The sequence below is a fragment of the Marmota monax genome, unplaced genomic scaffold, assembly GCF_021218885.2.
Source record: "Marmota monax isolate L192 unplaced genomic scaffold, Marmota_monax_Labrador192_F-V1.1 WCK01_AAM20220418_F8-fsc00060, whole genome shotgun sequence".
Classification (NCBI taxonomy): Eukaryota; Metazoa; Chordata; class Mammalia; order Rodentia; family Sciuridae; genus Marmota; species Marmota monax.
Window position 1 is genome coordinate 3,602,319 of NW_026692826.1, and position 24,059 is coordinate 3,626,377.

General features: G+C 44.6%; 1 protein-coding gene across 5 annotated transcripts in view; it reads right to left on the reverse strand.

The window, feature by feature from the left end:
* The window catches only part of Cd226 (CD226 molecule), an 85,478-nt gene that overhangs the window by 49,211 nt on the left and 12,208 nt on the right, over window positions 1-24,059 (reverse strand). For all 5 annotated transcript variants that reach the window (XM_058580673.1, XM_058580671.1, XM_058580670.1 and 2 more), the window contains 2 exons: window positions 21,222-21,390; window positions 20,630-20,962 (listed from right to left, as the gene is read on the reverse strand). In XM_058580673.1, the coding sequence (XP_058436656.1) occupies window positions 20,630-20,962; window positions 21,222-21,297 (409 nt within the window). In that variant the 5' untranslated portion in view covers window positions 21,298-21,390. The remainder of the gene's footprint in view (window positions 1-20,629; window positions 20,963-21,221; window positions 21,391-24,059) is intronic.

The window sequence follows — 24,059 nt, forward strand, 5'->3', positions numbered from 1 at the left end:
TTAAATGAAGAAACTAATTGAAATGGTTCCTTTTGAATATTTAAACTCAATGTTTGCCATTCTCCCTGGCTCTTTTATCTCACTGTAAATTCTTTCTCTAAATTAGGAATGACTTCCATTTCCTTTCCACCGTCCACACTTCCCTTCAAAGTCTGCAATTTAATGTCCACCTCCAAAATTTTAAATATTTTAAAGTCATCATTTTACACTCTCTGTTTTCCTCTAAAATTGCCTTCAGTAATGGCTTCCTAACTCTATTATCTTGGAATTACATTTATCACATTTATGGGTTTGCCTTTTAAAAGCAAAACAAAACAAAAAGCCATAAAATTGGGGATTTGAGCCTAATCGCAGGATGTGTCCAGCCAGTCCGGCAATTACAAATACACCCTGACGTGATTCAATCAAGGTGAGGTTTATCACAGTAGGCTGTTCCAGCGCAGAAGCTTATTGCTATAGATTAATAGGAGAACAAAGCATCTTTGCAATTGTATTCAACAGCAAAAACAATTTACTCACTGGTCTAAATTAGGCATCTAAGTGATGCACAGAAATAAATCACCCGTGGCTCCAACAAGCAGGGATAACACCAAGATGGTGATTGGTGATTTCCTTGCAAAATACACTCACAAAACTACAAGCCTGGCTGCATGTTAGAAGAAAGGATTAATTTGGCACATAGCTACTTTAAAAATCACATAAGATAAACAAAACAAAGCCAATGTTAAATAATAGAATTTAAGAGTATGCCAGCCCTAGGGAATAATTTAGTATGACGTGCACCATCTGTTCATGCCCACTTTCTCTTTCCCGAAATATAGTTTGGACCCTGAAAATGAAATATGTCTTCCTTAAAAAATTGAAAATAAAAAGTAAAAAAAATAAGCTGTCAGACTAATCTGTATGAAATAAAATGTTTTCCAGAAAGCTATGACTCCAAACATTTATCATCTAAGCAAGAAACGGTGATGTGTTTGATTCATAGAGTAATACAAAAAGGATATTTTCTTAATGGTTAGACAAGAGCTGAACCACAGAATAATACTTTCTGATGAGTCATTGTACTAAAGACCTTATCCTCATCTTTTATTGTGAAAAAAAAAAAACATTCATTAGCTAGAATATAAATCCATTAAGTAGAGAAACCAAACTTTTTATCAATTTCTTTATTTTTCTAACTCTTTTTTTTTTTTATTTAGGGGATCAAACCCAGGGCCTCATGCATGCTAGGAAAGTGCTCCACCCGTGAGTTGCAACCCCAGCCCCTGAACTGTACCTCTGTTCTTTCGTATGTAAGAACACAGGAGGTTCTTCTACTTCCCATGGGTGCTTGGTGAGCATTCACCCTATTCTCAACTTTGCTTTAAGGGATGTTGAAATAATAATGTGGCCTTCTGAACTCAGTGACATGGTATCCTTGTGGCCAGCTCTGTCACTGCAAACAGCATCCCCACAGGCCCTGCTACCAAAGATCAAAAGTTGGTCTTCACTCTTTCCTTGAGCACTCCTTCCTTTAACTCACCTCTGAATTTTATGCCTCTTCTTCCTCCCTCCTAACAGCCTCCCAACTCCTGCTGCCCTGCTTTTCCCCTTGAGCAGATCTCACCACCACCTCTCCCCAGGGAGACCACTATTCTCCCCGTGCATGAGCACCTCACTTCCACCCGTCCCCATAACACAGCCAGGGACATTCCAACAAAATGAATCTGATCCTGTAAGCCTTTAGCCTAAGATCCCGTGCATCCCGAGAACGTTCAGGACAGGATCCAGACTTCCAGCACGTGCCCAGAGTCCTAAGGGCCACAGCTTCTCCCAGCTTCAGGTTTGGCTCACGCTCACCAGGCCCCTGGGCTTACTCTCAGATCCTCCTGGGAGACACACTCTTCTTAGGCCTCCGAACCCCCTCCTGGTACCCCCTCCTCCATGCCCCCATCCTGCTGATCGTCCTTGCCCTGTGGAGTCCCTTAGGGCTCTCAGACAGCTCCTCCAGACGCCACACGCCCCCACACCCCGCTCCGAGCTCCTGCCCTAACCTGGACTTCCTCCTCCTCCACAGCGCTCTCCCACTGTGGGTGGGCTTCCATAGACTTGTGGATGTTTTTTAATGAAGCAGAAGGTACATGCTTTCCTGCCCAATTTTGATCTCTCTCGTTTGAGCTCACTTTTCCAAAAATGTCACTTTCCTCTCTCTTTCATCATCCAAAACATCAGACATTCCCTGAAATCAGTGTAACTTATTTTTGATGATCATGATTTATATTTAATTCCTCATACAACTTTTTTTTTTGGAGGGAAAAATCATTGAAAAATATCAAAAATGGAGTCTCCAGCCTAATAATTAATCCGCTGATTTCCCTCCATTTAAGGGAGCCAGGGGAAGGCTGGGGAAGGAAGACAGGAGTAGTTTAGATTCACTCTGAAGAGGACAAAAAAGAGCTGCAGACGTTCCAAGAGTCTGTGCACTCAAACCTGAAACAGGACTGTCAGCCTGATGAACCAGACAACGCCAGGTGACCCCTGTGATGCTCCCGGACAAGCCCAGCACAGGGAAGGGTGCACCCAGCCCAAGGCTGCCCCTACACTCCAGCGACTTAGTTTTCACACCAAGGTGAGTTCATCCCAACTAAACAACTCAACCCTCGGGGTCTACTGTGAAAAGGCTGTGAGGCAATATTCATGGGCTCTAAAGATGAGCAAGACCCACCCCCACTGTGACGGGGTCCACCTTATGGCCCTCACTGATTTAGTAAGGGCCTCATCCAAGGGAAGGGCTGGAGGAGATGCAAAGGACAGAGTGGAGAGTGAGACAGATGTGGTCCCTGTTTATGCAGGACTCGGGAATGTGTGAGGAGGCCATAAAGGGAGGCCAAAGACCACAGCCAAAGCTGTGCAGTGGGCTCTGCGGGGGGAGCTGAGAGGAGTGATAAGCCGGGCAGAGCAGAGCCATGACCTGGGGCACGGCTGGAGGCTACGTGGAACCGCCTGCACTTGGGACATCCCAGCATGGACAGAGAAACGGGGTGTCCACAGGACGTGGGGACTGATGAAAATAAGGCCTGCCCCACTGGTCAATGGATGGGGCTTGATTCCAGAAGGGAGGTTTGGGCAGGACGGTGACCATCTGGGAAGGGTGCACTGTGTGGACAGGCGCAGGGCACAAGCAGAAGGCACTGGAATGCCCGCCATGCCCAGAAGTGGGGAGGTTAGATATGGTCAGGAAATGCTGTCATTGCTGGAAGAGGTGGGAGCCAAAGCAAGAGGAAAGATCCAGAGAGAGAAACGTCAAACAGAGAAATGTTCAGACGGACCACAGAAGATGTTTGCATAACCGAGGCTTTAACCGCTGCATAAACCAGTGCTGGGTATGATCCCAGCTAATCTGCCACTTCATTTCTCAAGGATGACCAAAAACTGCCTGTGCGCTCTCTGTTCCCTCTATGCTCAAGGCAAGGAAGAATACTGGACAAACTTGGGCAGCTTCATGATTCCAGAAAAACTCTCAGGGGGCTTTCTTCAAACAGAGGAGAGAACGGAAAAAGGAAAGAACACCAACAACAAAAGACCTTTACTACTGTGAAAGGGAATGTTGAAGGTACCGGGAAACAGGCCTTGCACTGGGAGTGTGGCCACATGAGACAGAGCACTTTACTGTCACCATAGTATCTGAAGGATCACCTGGAGGTAGATAAAACCTAACAATGTGTAGTACCCAACGAAAGCTAATAACGGTATTTTTGAGAGAACTGAAAACAAGATCATCTAAATTTTAAGAAAGTGCATGAACTCTTTTTTCAGGGCCTGGGACTGAACCCAGGCGGTGAGCGCGGAGGCAGTGCCCCACCCCGGAGCTCCCTCCCCGGAAAGCGCGTCATCTCAGTGGGGAAGGAAAGGCCCTGGGCACCTTCTGCTGAGCAGCGCAGGGCAGGAGGGAGTCTGGGAGCACGGACAGTTCATCACAGCCGATTCATGACGACTAGTAAGAAGATGGTGGCTTTCTGAACAGCACAAATACTGAATGAGGATTTAAACAATGAGATTATTTCAAAACAAGAATCAATCAGCTACTTCAAGGAACGTGGGCATCAGCTTATCTTCCTCTGCTTCTGTTCTTCCTCTTTCTGCAAACCAACACTGGGAATGGGGAAACTGAACAAGGCAGCGGCTCTTTGCCCTCCGTGGGGAAGCTACCCCCCCCAGCCCGTTCCTCTCCTGCCTTCGCCCTGAGGGAAGCCGCCCTGGGGTCTCTACTCTTCACTGGATGAGCCCCACGGCATGTGTTTTGAAACACAGGCATTTCCCACAGAGAATTTCCCCTGTTACCTACAAATGTCCGTTCAGATGCCAGGTGAAGGGGAGACTCAACGCAGCAGCATATGATACACAATCACATCTTGCCTGGCCAACACGTCCCTTTGTTTTCGTATCACTTGAGAAATCTCAACTCTTCTTTTTACGTTCATGACAGGTCTGTCATCTGTATTTCTCCTTTTCCCATTATTACTCATGATTCTTCTTCAAAAGAAAACCAGACTTCACCAGGCACTGTGGCACACGCCTGTAATCCCAGCGACTTGGGAGGCTGGGGCAGGAGGATCTCAAGTTCGAGACCAGCCCAGGCAGTGTACAGTCTCAAAAATAAAAAGGGCTGGGGATGTAGGTCAGTGGGAGAGCACTGGATTCAAACCTTAGTACTGCAGAAAACCAGTCTTTCTGCATTTCTCTTTATTATTATTAATTATTATTATTATTTTGGCTAATTCATAATAATAATTTTTAAAATATACGAAGTATTACAATGTGATGTAAGATGTGACCAACACTCTTCCAGGGAAGGTTTTGTGGAATCCAAAATCACCCTACATCTTGGGCACCTGATCGATAAGTTATTCTCATTTTAAAACTATTGTAAAAAAGAAAAAGTCATGGCTCATGGAGTTGTCGTCCGTATTTGAATCCAAGAATTTGACTCCATCCCTTAACAGAAAGAGCGAGAGGCTCATTCTATCCCAGGATGCGGTGTCCGTCACAGGGCACACCATGGCTCCTGAACGGACGGCCACAGACTCGCGACCTGGGGACCTGTGGGTCACCCTGGCGTGCGCCTCCCTTTTCACCTGCATACCAGTGGCCCTCATGAGGCCCATCACTCAGTCTTTTTAGGAAGCTTGGATCAGTCTCTGCTCCAGAAGGAGGTCCTCCCCGCGTGACTCTGGCTGCCCACCTGCACTTCAGTCCTGGTGCACACAGCCCAGTGGGCAGGAGCCTCTGTGCCTCCTGTCCTGCCACCCACGCAGAGATCACCATCCCTTGAGGTGGCTGGGCTCCTGTGTGGGCCTCCCCCATCTGCCCCGTGCCTTTGTGCCGACGTCCTCTCTGCCAAGCCTCTCAAAACCTCTGTTCACCCTGACACCTGCTCACAAGTGACCTGCGCTGCCTCCTCTGAGGGCGCAATCCTCGCCTTCTTGCTTCGCGGCCAGCTGTTAGAAGGACATATCTTCTGTGCCACCCGACTGTGGGTGGCTCCTGGAAGGGTGGCTTCTGAATCGAAGAAGGACGCCCTGCTTTCAACTGCCCTCATGCCATCAGTAAGGGGATGTCCCTGCCTCCACAGTGTGCACCCAGGAAAAGCAACATATGCCTGGAGGGGACTCACGGGCGCTTTCTGGGTCCCTCACTCTGGGAACATGACCAAGGTGCCTTGCCTGTCGTCACCCAATTTAAGTAACTATACATCAAAGTCAAGGATGCAAATCCACACACTCTGAATGTTCTCCAGTGCCGTTTGGTGAAAGTTGCCTCTGGGGTATTGTTACTTATTCTTAGGCTTTTTACCCTAGAGATTCCTTTCCTCCAGGCTTTTGTTATGCTTTGTTTTAGTCTGGATATTTTTCTTTGAGATATTCTGTTGTTTTTCTGGATTGTTGTTTGTTTGTTTTCATAGAAATTAAAAAACACTCCCACTTCTATCTTTGGATCACTACACTTAGGGAACCACCAAGAATCTTCAATGGTGGACACACATGGTCACCTGCTCCCTATCTCTGTGCGGCCTTGGGACTCTGCCAGTGAAGAAGGCCATCGCCAGAGGCAGCCTCTAGACCTGGTACCTCCAGACCCCCACACCAAAATAAGCCTCTTTTCTTTATAATTAAAAAAAAAAAACTTCACTGTTTTGATTACCCATTGTTACCAGCTTCTTCAAACACAGGAAATCCACCCATGAAAAATGACCAGTTACCATTCAATAAATGAATCACCAAGCCACACACCAAGCAGGAAAACAGAAGGTGTCTATAATAGAATTGGGCAGGTGGCAAATACATTGCAAGATTTTGATTTGTTCTTAGTAAAAAGGATAGCTGTTAGTTTTCAAATATTAATAATAGGCCTGGGATGGGAAGGGAGGAAAATCCTCAGTGTTGGGAAGTAAGGCCTGGGCGATTGCTGGGGGTCTCTAAGTGTCAGGCTACGCAGAACATCAGTGATGAGGGGCCTGAGGCCTCCCCGGAGGTGCAGGGTGGACTTCAACTCCCCAGTAACCCTAAGCATCCAGGAAACCGTGGGCCGGCCCTTCTGAGGACACTCAGTGCTGAGAGCAACTCATGGCAAAGGGGCCTTTCACAGTCTACTCAGTTCATCCTCAAACAGCTCTGAAGTGGCCAAAGCAGAGAAAAGTGGCATGAGAGCAGTTTTGAAGGGCAGATACAGCTTCAAAATGTTTTTAAAAAGAGTAAAGTGCACTATGATGTTGGAGAGTGGGGTCATGTTACAGGAAGGCAAGGTTGGGGCTGGGGGCCAGGAGGACTGAGGCTTGGACTGGTTGGAACCTACCCCTCTTCCCAACTCACAGTTTTTCAAGTCTCAGCACCAGCTGCTAAAACGTCCTTCTCTTTTTATCCCTGCCTTATGCCAACACTCTGGCCATTTTCTCCAAGAACTGGTTGACAGAAATTCATAACTTTATCTGCATGAGTACCGGAGGCCTGAAAATTATGACACTTGCAGAAAGGGACAACTTTGATATAAATGACTTATCCGATTCAGATGCAGAAAGGTCAGTCAATAAAGATCAACAACAGAGTAGTGAGCTGTCAGAATTCAAAACCACAGACATCGCCTAGAGAGGAGAGCTCAGCTCAGAGCTAAGCAGCAGCTCCTACAAAACCTCAAAGTCTTTAAGGGGCGGAAACTAGCCTCTGTGACGCGCTGCAGACCACCTACCCCAAACCACAAGACTAGAGAGAAGTATTATGTAAAATGGGGCAGACAGAAGAATTAAACCAGGAAAGACTGTAGGCTATTTAAATTACCTACCTTCTATCTTGAATCCCTCTCTGAAATAGCCTGGGACTCACCCCATTTAGGTTACATTTGTAACTGTGTGACTGAATCCGCAGAAATAAAGTCATGTTGAATTTTACACACATTATGGAGTGGAGCAAATACACACATCACACCCTCTGAAGTACCTGCCGCCATCAAATGACTACAGGCAACTCTGACTAGGAAGGCAAAGTCGAAAGAGTTCATTGGAAATTTTGCAAAGTTACAAATGGAAACTATAATAAAATGCAAATATTCTGGTTAAACAATAAAAAAGTATAGTTAAAAAGGCAAAAAATCCCAAAAGAAACCCCCAGAATACTGAAAAACATATTTTGAAAGTCCAGGGACATATTTTCTAACAGATCTAAAGGGCTGGGTGCTTTAAATAAAACCCCTCATGGCTACATGGCAAAGTCAAAGTGCCACAGTCAGATGGCGGTATCACCAGAAACTGCAAAAGAATGTTCAAATGGGAAGAGTCATAGGTCCAGAAGTGCCACTGAGCAACAAGCCAAAAGAGAATCTGAAAAATTATCTGTGAAAGACACTCAGGTGAAGGATAAAAAGTTTTCCCACACATCAAGGAGACAAAATGAGTGAAAGAAACTTGATAGCTTTTGAAAACAGCATAGACCACAGCAATGTTTCAGTGAATAAAGAGAGAATGACAAGGACACTTAGTGAATTATTTGTTCTCCTCTTTGTGAAGGAAACTATTAGAGAATCCCCAAATTCCCATTCCATTAGAACCACTAACGTACATTGCTCGAAAGAAATGAGGAGCCCTTGATCTAACTTATAAAATGGGCAAGATCATCTTGCCAGAAACAGGCAACCTCCTGTTTATTTGAAAGAGGCACATCTGGGATTTGCAAACAGACACCATGTTTCAGAACAAGTATCTTTTCAACAGGTGCCATCCAATTGGGAGCTCTAGAGAGGCCAGAGAGTTTCACCCCCTTCATCTAGAAAACGGGGTATATGTTCTGGTAGTCAGTGCATCTCAAATACAATACAGTTTGGGGAGTGCATCATGATCTTGCAAGGAAAAACAACACCTAACCACTTTCTTAGAATTTCCTTGGAGACGGCAAAGGAGAACCCCATGACATTCCTCAGATTTTCAGATACTTTTCTCCAACGTTTACTCACAGGTATCCAAAGCCATATATCCCTCTCCAAACTGGTTCCCTCCCATTTCTCAGCACTGTAGAGGAACTGATGTCATTCTGAACTTCTCTTCCCTGACCCACTACTTCAATCAGTTTTGGGGTCCTTCAATCTGATTTATAATTTTTTTCTCCAACGTGTACTCTGTCCCCACCATTCCATCCTGGTCCAAATCATCTTCTCTCCTACCTTATTTCTCAAATAGATACCTCCCCACTTGCTTTATTCCAATCTTGTTCACATTTGAACAAGGCAATCAATCTGATATCCCCCGGATGTTCAAAACCCCTCTGTAAATGTGATGTGCTGAACACGTGTTGCCCCTCGGGGGAACGCTTTTCACCTCCTGGGAGATGCACACAGCAGGCTGCTGTGTTCCACTTCAGTGTGAATGGAATCAGCACCTTCCTCTGGTCCCATCAGGGTTGATGCTGATGATTCTCTTGGCTCTTGCTGCTTTGTTGAGTGTGTCTTGGAAGTGTCAAGCACTGTCCCCACCAAGTGAGTATGACATATTTGATAGCATCAAGCCCGGACAACAAGTTTCTGAGTTAGTAAAGAGGGCTGTCGTAACAAGACACCTTGCTTACTTTTTCCCACAATCCTGGAGGTTGAAAGCCCAACTCAGGGCTCCCCGGGGCTGTTTTCCTTTGAGGGCTTCCCTTTGGCTCACAGGAAACCATCCTTTCTACGCCTTCCTGGTTTTCTCTCTGTGCCCCAGGCTCTTCTCATAGGACAGCCATGCAGTGGTCTTAGGCCCACCCTAAGGACTTCATTTTAACCTAATTACCTCTTTAAAGACCTTACCTCCAAAATGTCACATTCAGAAATACAACAAGTTGGAACTCCAACACATGATTTTGTGGGGACACAATTCACCCCGCCACAGCCTCCCGACTAGATTTCCCTTTGTTTCCTTTGCATCTGATCCCCCTTCTAGACTCCTGCCTGAGTACACTTTCCAAATTGCAACTCACTTGCCCAGTCAAGTTTCCTAATAGCTCCCCATTGCCTCAAGAATAAGTCAAAACAGCTGTGGCACAAAAACTGTGACTAGAGGGAACCTGAGTTCACACCCATCCTGCTGCAAAGGAAACGCAGCTGAGTAAGAACGTGGGCTGGCCATGCACACGCGGTTCCAAACCCAGGGTTCTCAATCTCCCCTCTTCAAACAAACATTTGGAGCTTCTTCCAAATTTCTTCTATCTACCCCTCCAAGGTCACTACCTGGCATCGAGGACCACGAAACAAACTTCCACTCAAGCTTTATGAAGCCACAGACTTCCAAGCACACCAGACTCCCTTCGCCTTCATGCTTACGTCCCCCACCCAGCAGGACTGTCCCCCTGCTGACAGCACAACCCCCTTAAACCCAGGAAGTTCTAATCTCCTTTCTCTTGAGTAAACTCAAGAGTCTTTGGGTCTCTGAAGCTTCCTGAATGCCCCTTCCTTCCCCCTAGCACCATCCTTCCAACACACACACACACACTCACACACACACACACACTCTCACACACTCACACACTCACACACACACTCACACACACTCTCACACACTCACACACTCACACTCTCACACACAATCTCACACACTCACACACACACTCACACACTCACAAACACACTCACACACTCACACACTCACACACACACTCACACACTCACACACACACTCACACACACTCACACACACTCACACACACACACACAAGCCACCTCCACCCCCAGCATCACCATCAACTGTCCTGTACCTCCACAGTCATCCAACAAGCATGACTGGCATTGTCATTGGCCTTAGGCCTGAAATCAGGGCTGGGACATTTCTCTGAGTGCCCCCAACCTCACACAGCTCCCAGAACCTGACAGATATTCTATTAGTATTTGCTGAAAGAGGGCAGAATGGAAAGGAGGAAGTTGGGGAGAGCCTTCTTCCTGAGGAAGGTGAGTGGGGACACTGCGGAGGTCGCATCACCGGCCACGCCCAAGACATGGCCCTGCTTCACTGGGGACTCCAGACCCCCCCTATTCTTGCCGGTATTTCTGCTTTCTCACCTTTTATCATCCTACGCGCTGTGGCTAGGGTAAGAGCTCCAGACATGGCCAACCTGGCCACTAACCACCGGGTGAAATCCAAAATTTAGATCTCCCACCCATCAACCTTCTCTCAGGCCTCTAACCCAATGTGTTTTTCATATGCCCCACACTCAGAGAATTTCCCTTGTAGGTGATATTTCTGATAATGCTTCTTCCTGTTGGACCCCCCTCTTCCTGCCATCCTTCACCTCCACCCATCCAAACTTACCCCGATTTGTAGGTCATGGTTCCACAAAGAAGGAGCAATCGCAGCCACCTCTCAATTCCCCAAACTTTGTTTTGTACTCTTTACCAGCTTCCACCCAGCCATATGGTCACCTGGGTCACAAGTTCACATGGCATATAGGCGGGTACTTCCCCTTTGAGACTATAAACTTCTCAAAAACAGGGACCTTTTTACTTTTTTCTGCATTTCCTCATGGCATAAAATAAATGTCTCTTTAATTAATTTAGAAAGCATTCACAAAATTCACACAAATGTTTAAATTACTGTTGTCAACATTCATCTAATAAAGTAAATTCTATACTCCAAAGTATCATTTCAGGAACAGGGCTTAATGATTTTCCCTTAAGATTAGTTCTTCTTTTTTCATTAAAATCATACCGGTCAGACTATGTTAAGAATCAAAATTCAAACACTGTGGGAGCTCAAAGAAATTTAACGCCTGTAGTTGGAAATATTTCCATCTTATTAAATGCTCATTCTTTTAGAAACCATTTCTAGGACTTAATAAAAATAGAATAAGGAAGCTACAAGTCCTATGTTAAATAAGTGACCTTTATTTAATTTAAATGGGCAACTCTGTTTCTTAAAAGAATATAAAGAGATATCTTAAGAAATTTGATCTCACGAGCTAATGGGACAGACTAAATGGTCTCATTTGTGGACATGCACTAATATACCCAAGCTCTGTCTCAAAGATGATAATTGAATCTACTGGCTATTTCTTAAATGGAAAGAGTATATATCCAATTGTAGCATCCAGTTTGTAAGGAACAATGAATTTATGCATTCATGGAATAAATTAGGAATAGGATCTAAAGTTTTCTATAGACTTGGATTAAGTAAATGCTCTTTATTTAATAAGTGAAGGAAATTACCTTGCCCGCCAGAATGCACGCGTACACACACACACACACACACACACACACACACCCTTCTCTAAGCTATTCTGAAATGACAGTGCTGGTAGCATAAAGAATCCATGTGACCTGCCAAGAAATGGGACAATTTGTGCTTAGGAACTAGTCATCTGAAATGAGAATGTTACATTTCTTCAGTATCCTGCTAGTTAAATGGAGCATTTACATACAGAACTCATACCAGACTTCATTCTTACAGGCCACAATCAGCACACCACTGAACTCAGCAGGTAACATGCACATAGGTATTTATGGGCCAGTGCCATGAATGCTGTATACTGCACCTCTGTCCTCAGAAACCTTCTTTTGTCAATATTCTATGAAACATTGGAGTTTTTCTCTTGGAAGATTATGAAGGTTTTTTTTTTTTTAATGTAAGTTGCTTAAATAGCTGAAGTCAGGGGAAATTTTCTCACATTGAGATTTATTGGATTGTGAATAATCTCTCAAGGGAAGTGCCAGCAGCCCCATCAGCTGAGTTATTTAATTAAAACTATTCTAGAGTAAGTAGAAGTGATGTTGCCTGGGGGAGTAATTTTGCATTGATCCCTGAAGGATTGACTTGATGGTCTTAAAATTCTTAACAGTTTCAAAATCTTTAATGTCTTCACAAATAGTCTCCTACCATGTTCTAGAAGGAAAGGGAAAGTCATCCTGCCTGCAGCCTCCACTCCCCATAAAACCGAGGAAAGACAAAGACCTGCATCAAAAGCAGAGCTTAGGAGCCAAGTCTCTTTACAGACGCTGAACAACTGTCAGGGGCAGCTTTGGCTCTAAGGGAAATTCCCGGGGAGCCCCAGCAGGGTAAGCTGAAATCTCTACTTTCTCTCTTTCTTCAGCTACTTATGTTCTTGTTTGTTTGCACATTCGAAAATCTAGCTGTCTTTATTTTGTAAAATGCAAACTTTAACTTTCAGTCACAAATATGTGTCCATGTGTAAATTCCTTTAAGGTTTCTATGAAGGCCACTCACACCTGCACCTCATCCTACAGAGAAGTTTCTGAGAGAAAGTGCTAGAGATCGATGCCCACCCTCTGTAGTTTTCAAGCTTCCATGACAGGGATCGTGGAGAGCACGGAAGCCTACCCGTCGCACTGGGCGTGGGGGGGACATGTTCCACGGTGACCCGCGTGGACACCCACGACTGTCTGACGCCAGCTCTTGCTCAGGCACGAAGCCACATTTCCACCGTCCTCAGGCAGAGCACCCACACACGGACACCTACTCTGCAGAGGAAACGCCTTCCAGAGATTGTGGTTGGCAGTACCTTTGGGTGAAGAGCAGCTGTGGTGGAAACCAGTGCAAGAGGCGCGAGGGGTCTTGATGGCTCAGAGTTAAAAGCAGAAAACTCGAGAGCCGCACAGCCTCCAGCTGAGCTGGGAAACATTCAGGGGCCCCTGGGGATGTGGGGGCTGGGCAAGACCCCCCACCCGCCGGCCGAGGCTCATTCTCCAGCAACTCAGCCCAGTGTGCCCTACCCCACGGCCATCCTGGGACTAATAGATGTGTCAACAAGGCTCGGGCTTGTACAGTGGACACAAGGGTTTTAAGCAGGTCCGTCCCCTGCTCTGGGAGGCTGGGTGCATTCAAACAAGTCTAAATTATGAGTTCCTTTCTGTATTTTGCTACAGCTAATGAGTGTAGAAGTCGGGGTTCTCTCATAAGCATAGAGACAGACAGAGAAAGTGGAGCAAGAACTGAAGAATCCAGACAGACGTCACTCCAAAACCCACACCTGGACCGGAGCGTGTACATTGGTTCAGGTGTCGGCTTCGATCACCAACGTCAGCTAGTAGTATCTTGTCTTAGAGGGCGATTTAAAAGTTTTCCCACTTTGGTTTTTGGCCACAGAGCTGCCAGAGGGTTGTGTCGCTAGGTGACACGTCTACTGCAGTGTGTCCTCCCAGGCTCGGCACAGGGAGAGCAAGTCAATAACAACAGCCTTGGCACAGGACATCGTCACCATCTCACTCTGATTCCTATTTACTGCGCCCTTGAGAAGCTCAGGGACCATAACCTTGCTTTCCGTGGGTCTTAAAATGCTCTTCATTATCTGGCTTCCTATATGCTATTTTATTTCATTAAGGCCTGCAATTCCCAAGCCTTTAAAGTGTTCCTGTTTCACCAGTTGACTATTACTTATAGGCACCATTAAATACCTTTCCTCTTTATCTTTTAATGAAAAACTACTGAAATGTATCCTTTAACACACTCTTTTTTAGTCTTATATATGTCTGTATAAACACATGCACATAAACATAGAAAAGGGAAAACTTTTATGACTTATTTCTGAGCTTGCTAGGATGGGCCTTAAGAAGGGTTTATGGCTTCATTCTTTAAACCATAGATCTAGAGCATTTTTTCCTTATTATTCCATCCCACTTTTAAAAAATTAAAAGCACTAGAGATGCTTAGGATGGTCACAACTCAATGAATCCACACTGGGACAAAGCATATGTATTCATGTGTTGAAACATCAAACTATACACCGTGAATACATTCCATTATATCTGCCAATTAAAAATAAAATTAAAAAGATAAAAGCATAATAAAAATAAAGAATGCAACATCATCCAGAAATGTCAAAAAAACAACTGGGCTTGGTGATGCACACCTCTAATCCCAGAGACTCAGGAGGCTGGGGCAGGAGGATCACAAGTTCAAGTCCAGCCTCATCAATGTAGTGAGACCCTCTCTCAAAATCAAAACAAACAAAAAAAACAAGGGTGGGAATGTAACTCAGTGGTAAAGTGCTCCTGGGTTCATTCCGGAAGGAAGGGAGGGAGGGAGGGAGGGAGGGAGGGAGGGAGGGAGAAATGATACAAAGTAAAATCAAAAGTGTAGCTGGAGTGTGTTGTTGGCGACCCCCATATCAGGAAAGTGGGGGGCTCCTCCGTGGCCCATTCATCTCTCATTGTTACTACTTTGGACAGGAAAGACCTTCCAGGCCCAGCTGCCCCTGCACTGTGCACCTTCGCTGATGGCAAAGGAGGTCATCTGTGTACATTTTCTTCCTTCCCTTTGCATTTGGGATAGGCCAAGCGAGGCAGTAAGGAAAGGGCACGAATATCTTAAGGTAGATGGTGAAAAACAATTGCAAAATACATCAGGCTTCCTATGCCTTCTGAAGCAGCATTGCAATAAACCAAGCCACGAATTGTAAACCAGAAGAAACTGCACTGATCTATCGACCCATCTTATGTGTTCATTTGATTTTAGAGGTTTTCACTGTTTGGGGTTATTGTTAGAGTCTTCTTTAAAAAATGAAAATAATCTTCCAGAGTTGGTTGAGCTAGACCCAAAGCTATCTCTTTTCTGGAGGATTTTCTAAAGCAATTCTCTCGGAATGTTACTTCATCCATCTTAGTGTCCAAATATTCTGACCTACCTCCCTCAAGGTTAAGTTCCAATTCCACTTTTTCAGGGAATCTATTCTGAATTTCTAATTAAAAGTGAATTCTGGGGCTAGAGATATAGCTCAGTTGGTAGAGTGTTTGCCTCACAGGCACAAGGCCCTGGGTTCAATCCCCAGCACCACACACACACACACACACACACACACAGTGAATTCTGTCCTGTAAATTACAGTAATACTTGTTGCTATTTGCCTTAAATTATAATTTTCAATATACAATTTTATCCCTTTCTTCCAACCACTAAATATTACTTTGAACGTCAAAGGTTTTTAGTAAAGTCTTGATGAGTGAGTTAATAAATGAGTTTATTTCCCCCAAATCAGCAAGCCCATGCATACAAGCCAGATCCCATCTTTGCACCCTGACATCACACCCATGTTGGGGAAAAGGCTGACCGTGCTGGCCCCAACCGGCAGGAAGCCACCACAATCTGGAGAATCCCTTCTGTCATGGGATTCCTCAGACCTGCCATCCATTCTGGAGCCCTTGATATTAAAGGGCCACTAAGGAGAAACACGTATGCAAGATCACAGGAGGAGATCACGACAGAGTGACTGGCCCCCAGGCTGTGAGCATGGCTTTGATGGGAGCAGGGATGGGGCCTTCTCAGAACAAGCATGGGTGATACAGACAGCCTCCTCCAGCCCAGGACAGAATGCAGCCTTAAACGGAGATAGTGTGAAACATCTGTGCCCAGTCGAGACAAGCAGACTGCATGCAAGTTCACAGGGTCAGAAAACTGACATGGCCAACACCAAGCATGTGCTGGGTGGAGCGGGACAGATGACCACCTCCCTGCAACCCCAGTTAAACGTGTCCGCTGCTCCAAGTCAGTAGCACACCTGCTCCGCGTCTGCTCTCCTTACCCGGCTTTCTCCCTGCTTCCCCTGTGTCCTCTGTGTGTTATAGAAACCCCTTCCACACTTCAGGGTCACCAGCCTCCTCGAGCCCTTGGATTGCAGCCTCGGTCCACAGGACTTCACCAACCATCTTTCTTAACATCAAGTCTCACTCCAATGACTGGAAAACCGCTTATCATCCAATACCAGCTCCTATTCATTAGTTCAATAGTTCCTTTGTCAGCCAATCTCAGGCTACTTGACAACTCAATGCTCCTGAAACTGACATTTCTCCTTTCCTCCAAGCGTGGTGGGCTCCTGATTTCCCATCTTTTCAATTGAAACTCTCATTTTTCTTTCCTTGGATCATAAAATTTCAAGATCATTCTGGCAGCTTCCCTCTCTTTGACCTGCAGGCCAAATCCAAATGAAAATCTCATCCTTAACTTAGACAATTATTTTTGAACTGCTCAAAAATCAGAATCACATCTTTCTTCAACATTTTTATTAGAATTCAGTAGTTCTGAAAGAAATGTTATAAAATATTTTTGAGACAAGTGGGAAATAAAACACTCTAGGTGAGTGTAAACCAATAGTGTGAGCTTTGAGAACCTGTGGCCCCTCCTGACTCTGTCTCCTTCCCGCTCACACTTTTAAGCTGTGCTTTTCTTTGTAGTTTCACCATTTGTGTTTGACACACATAAATAACATGTTGTTGGATTTTACATGTCTCTGACCTTTAAAGGAAAGGAATCATGCCCTGAATATCCTTCGGTAACTTGCTTGCTTTCGCCAACGCGATGTTCCCAGGATTCATCCCTGTTGGTGAGCAGAGTCACACTTCGTGCCTTTCCAGGGATGCAGAGTACACTGCTGTATGTATGCTGCCAAGGTCTTTGCCCATCCTATTGGGGATGGGTACTTGGCTTGTTACCATTTTTTTGCTCTTCCGGTCACTATTGCAAATATTGTTGGGCACTTCTCCCAATTGGGGCAATCTTTACAACATCAAACAGTAGAATTATTGGATAATAGGATATGTGATTCTTTAACCTGACTAATGCCATATGATTTTCCAAAATAGATGTGATAGTAATTTTTTGAGTAAACTTGAAGAGTGTTTCTGGATAAGATTAATGTTTAAATCAGTGATTTAGGAGTAAGCAGATGGTCCTCCATAATGTGGATGGGCCTCACCAATCAAGTGAAAACCTGAATACAACAAAAGACTGCCCTTCCCCAGCAAGAGGAGGCACCCCAGCAGATCGCTTGGGACTTAACCTGAACCTAATTTTATCTTGCTGGCAGTGAAAAACAAACTGGTCTTATTTTCTGTGTCTCTCTCTCTAAAAAATTTTCAGCAAGGTCTAGATTAGAGAAGTTCAAACTCCATTCAGCACATCAAGATCTGGGTCACAGTAACTTTCCAGGTTTATATCTAATATTCTGCTGCCCACATAGTCTTAAATTTCTTTTTTAATATAGAAAATACCTGAGACCCCAAAGTATCATATTGAATTGAGCCCATTTGTTGATGGGGCAGGGAGAGAGTCACTTCCCCATTCTGAGACCACGTCTTGTGCCACGTCTTGTTTAACCACCCTGAATCTCAGTGCCCTCAGTCGTGACATGGAAAACATGATCACTCCATGGTATTTTTCAAATGTTAAATGAGATGACATTTGGATACTTCATACCAAAAGTAGGTACTGTGTGAAAGTTAAGTAGCATAATATTTGAGTGGGTCACCCATTTGGTGGTAAGTTTCATAAACAGAATTACGTTTTCTTTAACAGAAACTACATTTTCTTTTACTTTGACCAGTAAGGCCAGAGATTTCAGGGAGGCAGAAATTTTCCCCAGGACCCTACTTCCATCACTACTCTTGCACAAAAGGGCTGCTTTTGAAATGTTATCTCCTAAATCACCTCAACAGGTTTCCCCATGAATTAACTAAAATTCATGCAGCTGTTATTACTATGAAATAGTCTAAATCCATTGCTAATTCACAAATGTCTATTCCTAAACTAAGACACATTTTTAAGGAATTTTTTTATTAGCAGTATTGTTTATCGAGAATAAGACATTCAATTGGCCCAACTCTAGGCAGAAAGTGTGAGGGGAAGGAGGAGGTACAAGGTGGGCAATGGTTGATGATTCCCAGGAAGGGCCCAGGTGGGGGAACATGTCCCCCAAGCTGTCACTTTATGTCTAGTTACAACTTTGCCCAGTGGGACACATGCAATGCCTGAAGCCTTGGAAAGACCACTAGAGCTCAGTACCCTCACTTGTAAAATCAAAGAAATGCCCACACTCAAGTGTGTAATAGGGGCTAAGGGAGAAGATCTGTGTAACACTGACATGTGCAATCCCCCACACCTGAAAAGCTACCAACAAGTAGCAGAAGTCAACACACTTAGAGGGCAGGGACTTGATTCCTTCATCCATTTGAAGTTCTTATAATCTGTTATAGAAATTAGAATTTTCAGATTCCAAGTTTTAGTTTTTTCTTGTTAAATAGATAATCAGCTCCCCTTGACATTATACCAAAAATGCAATCATTAGAGATCCTGGATGTTGTGAACAAAACACATAAGGAAAATCTTTGTTATATTCAACGTAAACTTTGAAATACAACTAATATTCAGTTTAAAGTCTCTATCATCCTCAGTTTGAAACAAGGAAGCCCTCAAATCTCCCAGTGAGGTAGAATCACTGGTTCACAACATCAACTGTTCTGTAAAAATAAAAATGACCAAGACCAACAGGAACAAAACATGTTTAAAGCTACCATCACAAGGAATGGAGCCAGATGAGGACTGGGTACCTCTTTGGCAACTAGCTGAATATTTCACCCTTGATCATGAAAAAGCCCATCAGGCAGGGAGCTCTCTTTTACCCTGTTCAAAATATAAGAAGAACAACAAATTTAGATGATAAGAATAGAGGACTATTCCCAAAGCTGTTCGCACATGATGCTAAAAATCCTACCGTGGCACAGCAATAACCTTGACAATTCAGCTCCGTACTCCATCCTAAACATTCAGAAAAGGCCAGGCTGCCTGTTTTCAATTGGTTGCCTTGTAACAGAAATTGAAATACCTGACCTGCTGCTAAAATTTCAGAGGCTGGACCATGCATGGCAGGGAGAGGGGCCCATCTCCTTCCAGCCCTGGAGGCTCAGGCCCCATGTGCAATGGCTTGCTCCATTCCAAGACCCTTACCAACCCACACCTTCACTTGAAAAACTGGTCAGAAGGGGACTATACTTGCAAACAGCACTGAACAGATGTCTGCACACAGCAGCAAATGGGTTCTGTATGGCAAGATGGAGTCTTTCAAAAAATTAGTGTGTAATTAAGGAGGTGTTGCCAATTAACTCTATAAGTCCTAGCTATATACACAAAATTAGTCCTGAGCTAAACATAAAGAGAAAGAGAAACCATGTACACAAACATTCTTTCCTTGCAATAGCTTTATATTCCTCATATAATACTGTAATCGTGCTTTGGAACATGGTTTGCTTGGCCTGGGGTTGTAGCTCAACAGCAGGGTGTTCGCCTGCCATGTGAGCAGCTCTGGCTTCAGTTATCTGCAACGTTCACACACACACACACACACACACACACACACACACATAGCAATAAGCACACGTGTGTGTGTTTGAAGCACAGAACATGACTCTCTTAAAAATAAATCATATAGTGTTCTCCTCTATATATTCAAGGAGTGTGATTTGAAAGTCACCAGGTAAGAAATGCATGGTTTCAAAATTAGACTGTCACTTATATATGAAAATGTCAACATTAATCATTTTGTATCAAAAGCACAGGAAATGCTAGTAATAGTGATGGTAGTAATACCTCCTATTCTCTGATGACCATGGGCCAAGTTCTTTAAATATAGTCTCCCTAAACTCTTCAACAAAGAGAGTGCTATTACTAACTCAATTTACCATTTCAGAAACCCAAGATTAAGAGAGAGAAGGAGTGCCACTGATACAAGTTTATATAAAAGTACTGGCTACAACACCCAAGCTTTCTCAGTAAATCATATCCACTCTATGTGGCCACTACAGAAGGACCAAACCACAACCACAGGGGGACAGAGCAAAAATATCCCAAGACATCATTAGACTCTCACACGATAGCCAGTGACTTCTGAAGGAAGAGTCCTCTCTAGTTGAATTAGGAAGGGGCGAAAGACAGGGCCACTGTTTGAACCCTGCCAAGATTCACTAATAATCTCAGATGACGTAGTATACAAGGACCCGGAGCCGTCCAGAGGTTGAAGCCAGTGCTGAGTGCGTAGCCAAAGGGCTGGCTCCTGAACTCACATGTGGCCCCATCCACGAATCTAGGCTCGTGTTCTCATGAAGACACCTAGAGCCCATGCTTTCTGCTTCCGTATTGAAATCAGTGAGACACTTCCACGTGGAAACGACAGCACACTAAGAAATGAAATTGGTCCACAGAATCACTCCTTTGAAACAGTAAGATCATACAACCTGGAAAAGGGTTTGGGGAAAGCCCCAAGAATAGGGTAAAGCATTTGCAGCTTCCACTTGGGCTTGACAGTATTGAGTATTGTGGAATTCAATATTGTGGGGTGGGGAGAGGGAAAACGAAATTTGCCCTTACCTGACTGAACCACACGTATTGTCTTTTTCCAAGTTCCATGTGTGTAAGTCAGGAAAGAGCAGGAATAGGTGCCGACATCGGTCTCAGAGGCATTATAAAAGGAGAGGATCACAGTGTTGGGAGCCGTTGTTGAGTTCAAAAGGTGAAGCTTCTTGTCATAGGGCTCATGGATGACCACACCGTAAATGGGGTGGAGCAAGCCTATGGACTTCTGCACATCGTGGATCTTAAACCACTCCACCTGGGTAATGTCCACTGATGGGTACACACATTCTAGAGTCATATTCTCAGCAAATTTAATAGTCGTGTCCCAAAATGTCTCTTCACATAGAGCTGAAATATACAAACATGACATAAATTCAGTTAGACTTGATAATGGAATACCAAATAAATACCTTAAGCTCTCTAATAAGAGGAAGGAAGGAAGTTGAGATCTTGGGAAGACTGGCAGTTTTCTACTGCTCATGTTGGCAGTTGTAACTTCTAGCCCTTGGAACAAGTGAGAAATTATCAAAGAAATCCTGCACATATCACACTGAAATACTAAAAATCGAGTTAATTTGTTAAATGAAGACAAAAAGATTTTTTTTACCTTTATGTACATGAAGAATAGCCAAAAGGAAAGTAAGATAATCCATCTCTGGAAACTGCTTGGGAGGCTGGTGCATAAAAAAAAAAACAATTTGTACAGCGTTACATCTCAGGCCCAGCACAATGACGGTCTCCTTCCTTTCAGATGTTATCAGCAGCGTCTTCTTTTTCTGAAGTATGAACACAGGAAGAAGGTCTTAGCTTCAAAGGCAGGTTTGCTCTCATACAAGGATGGGCAGATTTGAGCTATTTCTCTCTCGGGGAACAGCTATTTTCAAGATCTCATTTTCTACAGAAAGTCATTCATTCAATAAGCGTTTGCTGAGTGTGTTCTAGGTGCCCAACTCTGTTCTAGGACATGAGGATAGACAGACCCAACGTCACACACACACACACACACACACACACGCACGCACGCACGCGCGCGCGCTTCTTGCCGTGCCCACATTCTAGTGGGAAGAGATAGAAACCAAAAAAACCCAAAGTAAAAAATATGTGTAACAAGTTAGAGGTGGTAAGTGCCGGAGAAAACCTCAGCAGGAAAGGGAGGCAGGCAGGAGCTAGTGTCTCCTTTTCAGCAGGAAGGTCCAAGGACTCCTCAGTGACAAGGGGAGATGGGAACAGAGGCTAAAGGTCAAGGAGAGGTGCGTCAAGGCCTTGGGGACAGAGTCTCCATCCAGCATAAGGGTCTTCCTCCTCCTCCACCTGCGAGCCGGCCTTAGGCACTTGCTTAGGTGGAGATGACAGACCAGGGAGGGCTCTCCATACCCAACAGAACCATGTCCAGACCTCATACAAAGCCACCATTCTGCCTGACTTCCTTATTCAACTTTTTATTTTGAAAGGATCACAGATCACGCAGAGTTGCTGAGGCGGCCAGAGCAGTTCTGCACGACTTGGCCCAGTGGACCAGCGGCTGTGTGGTACCTGGCCACAGGACCGTACCCAGAATGTGACTGGCTGCCCAGGGGCACCACTGCTCTTCCTCTACTTCCAAGTAACACTTCTAATCCCTGGGACTCTGTGAAGAACACCTTAACACGCCAGGACAAAGATCCTGTCTCTATGAAGAGAGGATTGTGGAGTATCTGGCCCACTGACAGCACCAATAGCGGGTGAGTGGCAGTCACTGAGGATGGCCTGACGCCCAGAAGTTTATCTATGGTGTCCCGCAGGCACCACTGGCAGCCAACGTGGGGACGGTTTCAGGGAACACGAAGTTTGCAGTGTCTAAGAACCCGATCAGTTCAACGTGTGAGTGTATTATGCACCAGGCCCCTTGGTGCGCTCAGAGCCTTTACTTTCCATCAAGCCCCCACGTCTGATATCATAGTATCGCTACGCACTTCACTCGGAAGAGGTACCTGTTATCTCTGTTCTGTAAGTAACTCAGCACAACAATCACCCCAATCTGACCGTTACGCCAGCTACCCCTCTTAGTCCTTGGAAATACAAGCATGAGGAGATCAGGGCCGTGCTCACAGCCACAGGTGACACAGTGGGTCAGAAAGACAGAAAAGCAATTTACTACAATGAATGATAATTTCTATACAAATTATCTGATTAAGTTTTTTGACAGCCCAAAGAGGGAGGCATTCATTTTAATAGATTTTAGAAAGGTTTCACAGAAAAAAGTGGAAGAAAGATATGTTCATGTAAGGCATTTTCAGGAAATGGTGTGACTACAGTCTAGGGGTTAAGACTACAGTCTAGGGGTGTGACTCTAGCCTAGGGGGTATGAATACAGTCTAAAGGGTATGGGTCTAAGGCTGTGACTATAATCTAGGAGAGTAACTGCAATCTAGGGGTTCAGACTATATGGGTATGACAACAATCTAGGAGTATGTCTATAGTAGATGGGGGTGTGACTACTATCTAGGAATGTGACAACTGTCTAGGGGTGTGACTACTATTTAGGGGTGTGACTACCAATCTAGGAATGTGACTATAGTATATGGGGGTATAGCTACTGACTAAGGGTATGACTACTATCTAGGGGTGTAGCTACAGTATAGTGGTATCTGTACAGTCTAGGAGTGTATGACTACAGTCTGAAGGTGTGACTGCCACCTGGAACTACAATCTGAGGACATGACTGGTAAAGATGTAACTAAAGTCTAGAGGTGTAAACTGTAACCCAGTCTGGGGGTGTGACCAGAGTCTGGGGGTGTGACCACAGTCTGGGGGTGTGACCACAGCCTAGAGATATGACTACGCTCTGGAAATATGACTACAGTCTAGAGACAGGACTATACTTTGGGAATGTGACTATGGTCTTGGGGTGTGACTGTACTGTGGGGTATGATTATAGTCTCAAAGGTAAAGAAATGGCCAAAAATGAGGTTAAATCTGGATAGAAAAGTGTCTTCAATGGCACACATAAAGGGATTAGTCTGTAGCATAAGCATATCTATGGAAGAAACAGATCCACTGAAAATCTTGTTCTTGTGGCTGATATGGACAATTTTACATTTTGTGAGATAACTTAGGTCACCATGAAAAATGGACTGGCAGTGGCAAGGACTCAAGAATATATATCTGAGTTGAAAAAATTTATTTCATCCATCAAGTCTTATTTATAAGATCTCCTTTTAACAGGTGCCAACCAAAATAAGACTTACAAAATAAGAGTGAGAGCAAGGCCCAAGAATTCTCAAGTGCTAAAGAAAGCACCCTTCTAACTGTCCCCTTGTACCCACCACATCCTGCCTCAGACCTTTGTCACTTCACCCACCACATACGCACTCTCGCATGCTGGCACTCACATGTTTACACTCCCACATGCATGCACTCACACATTCTTACACACATGTTCACACCTACATATTGACTCACACTA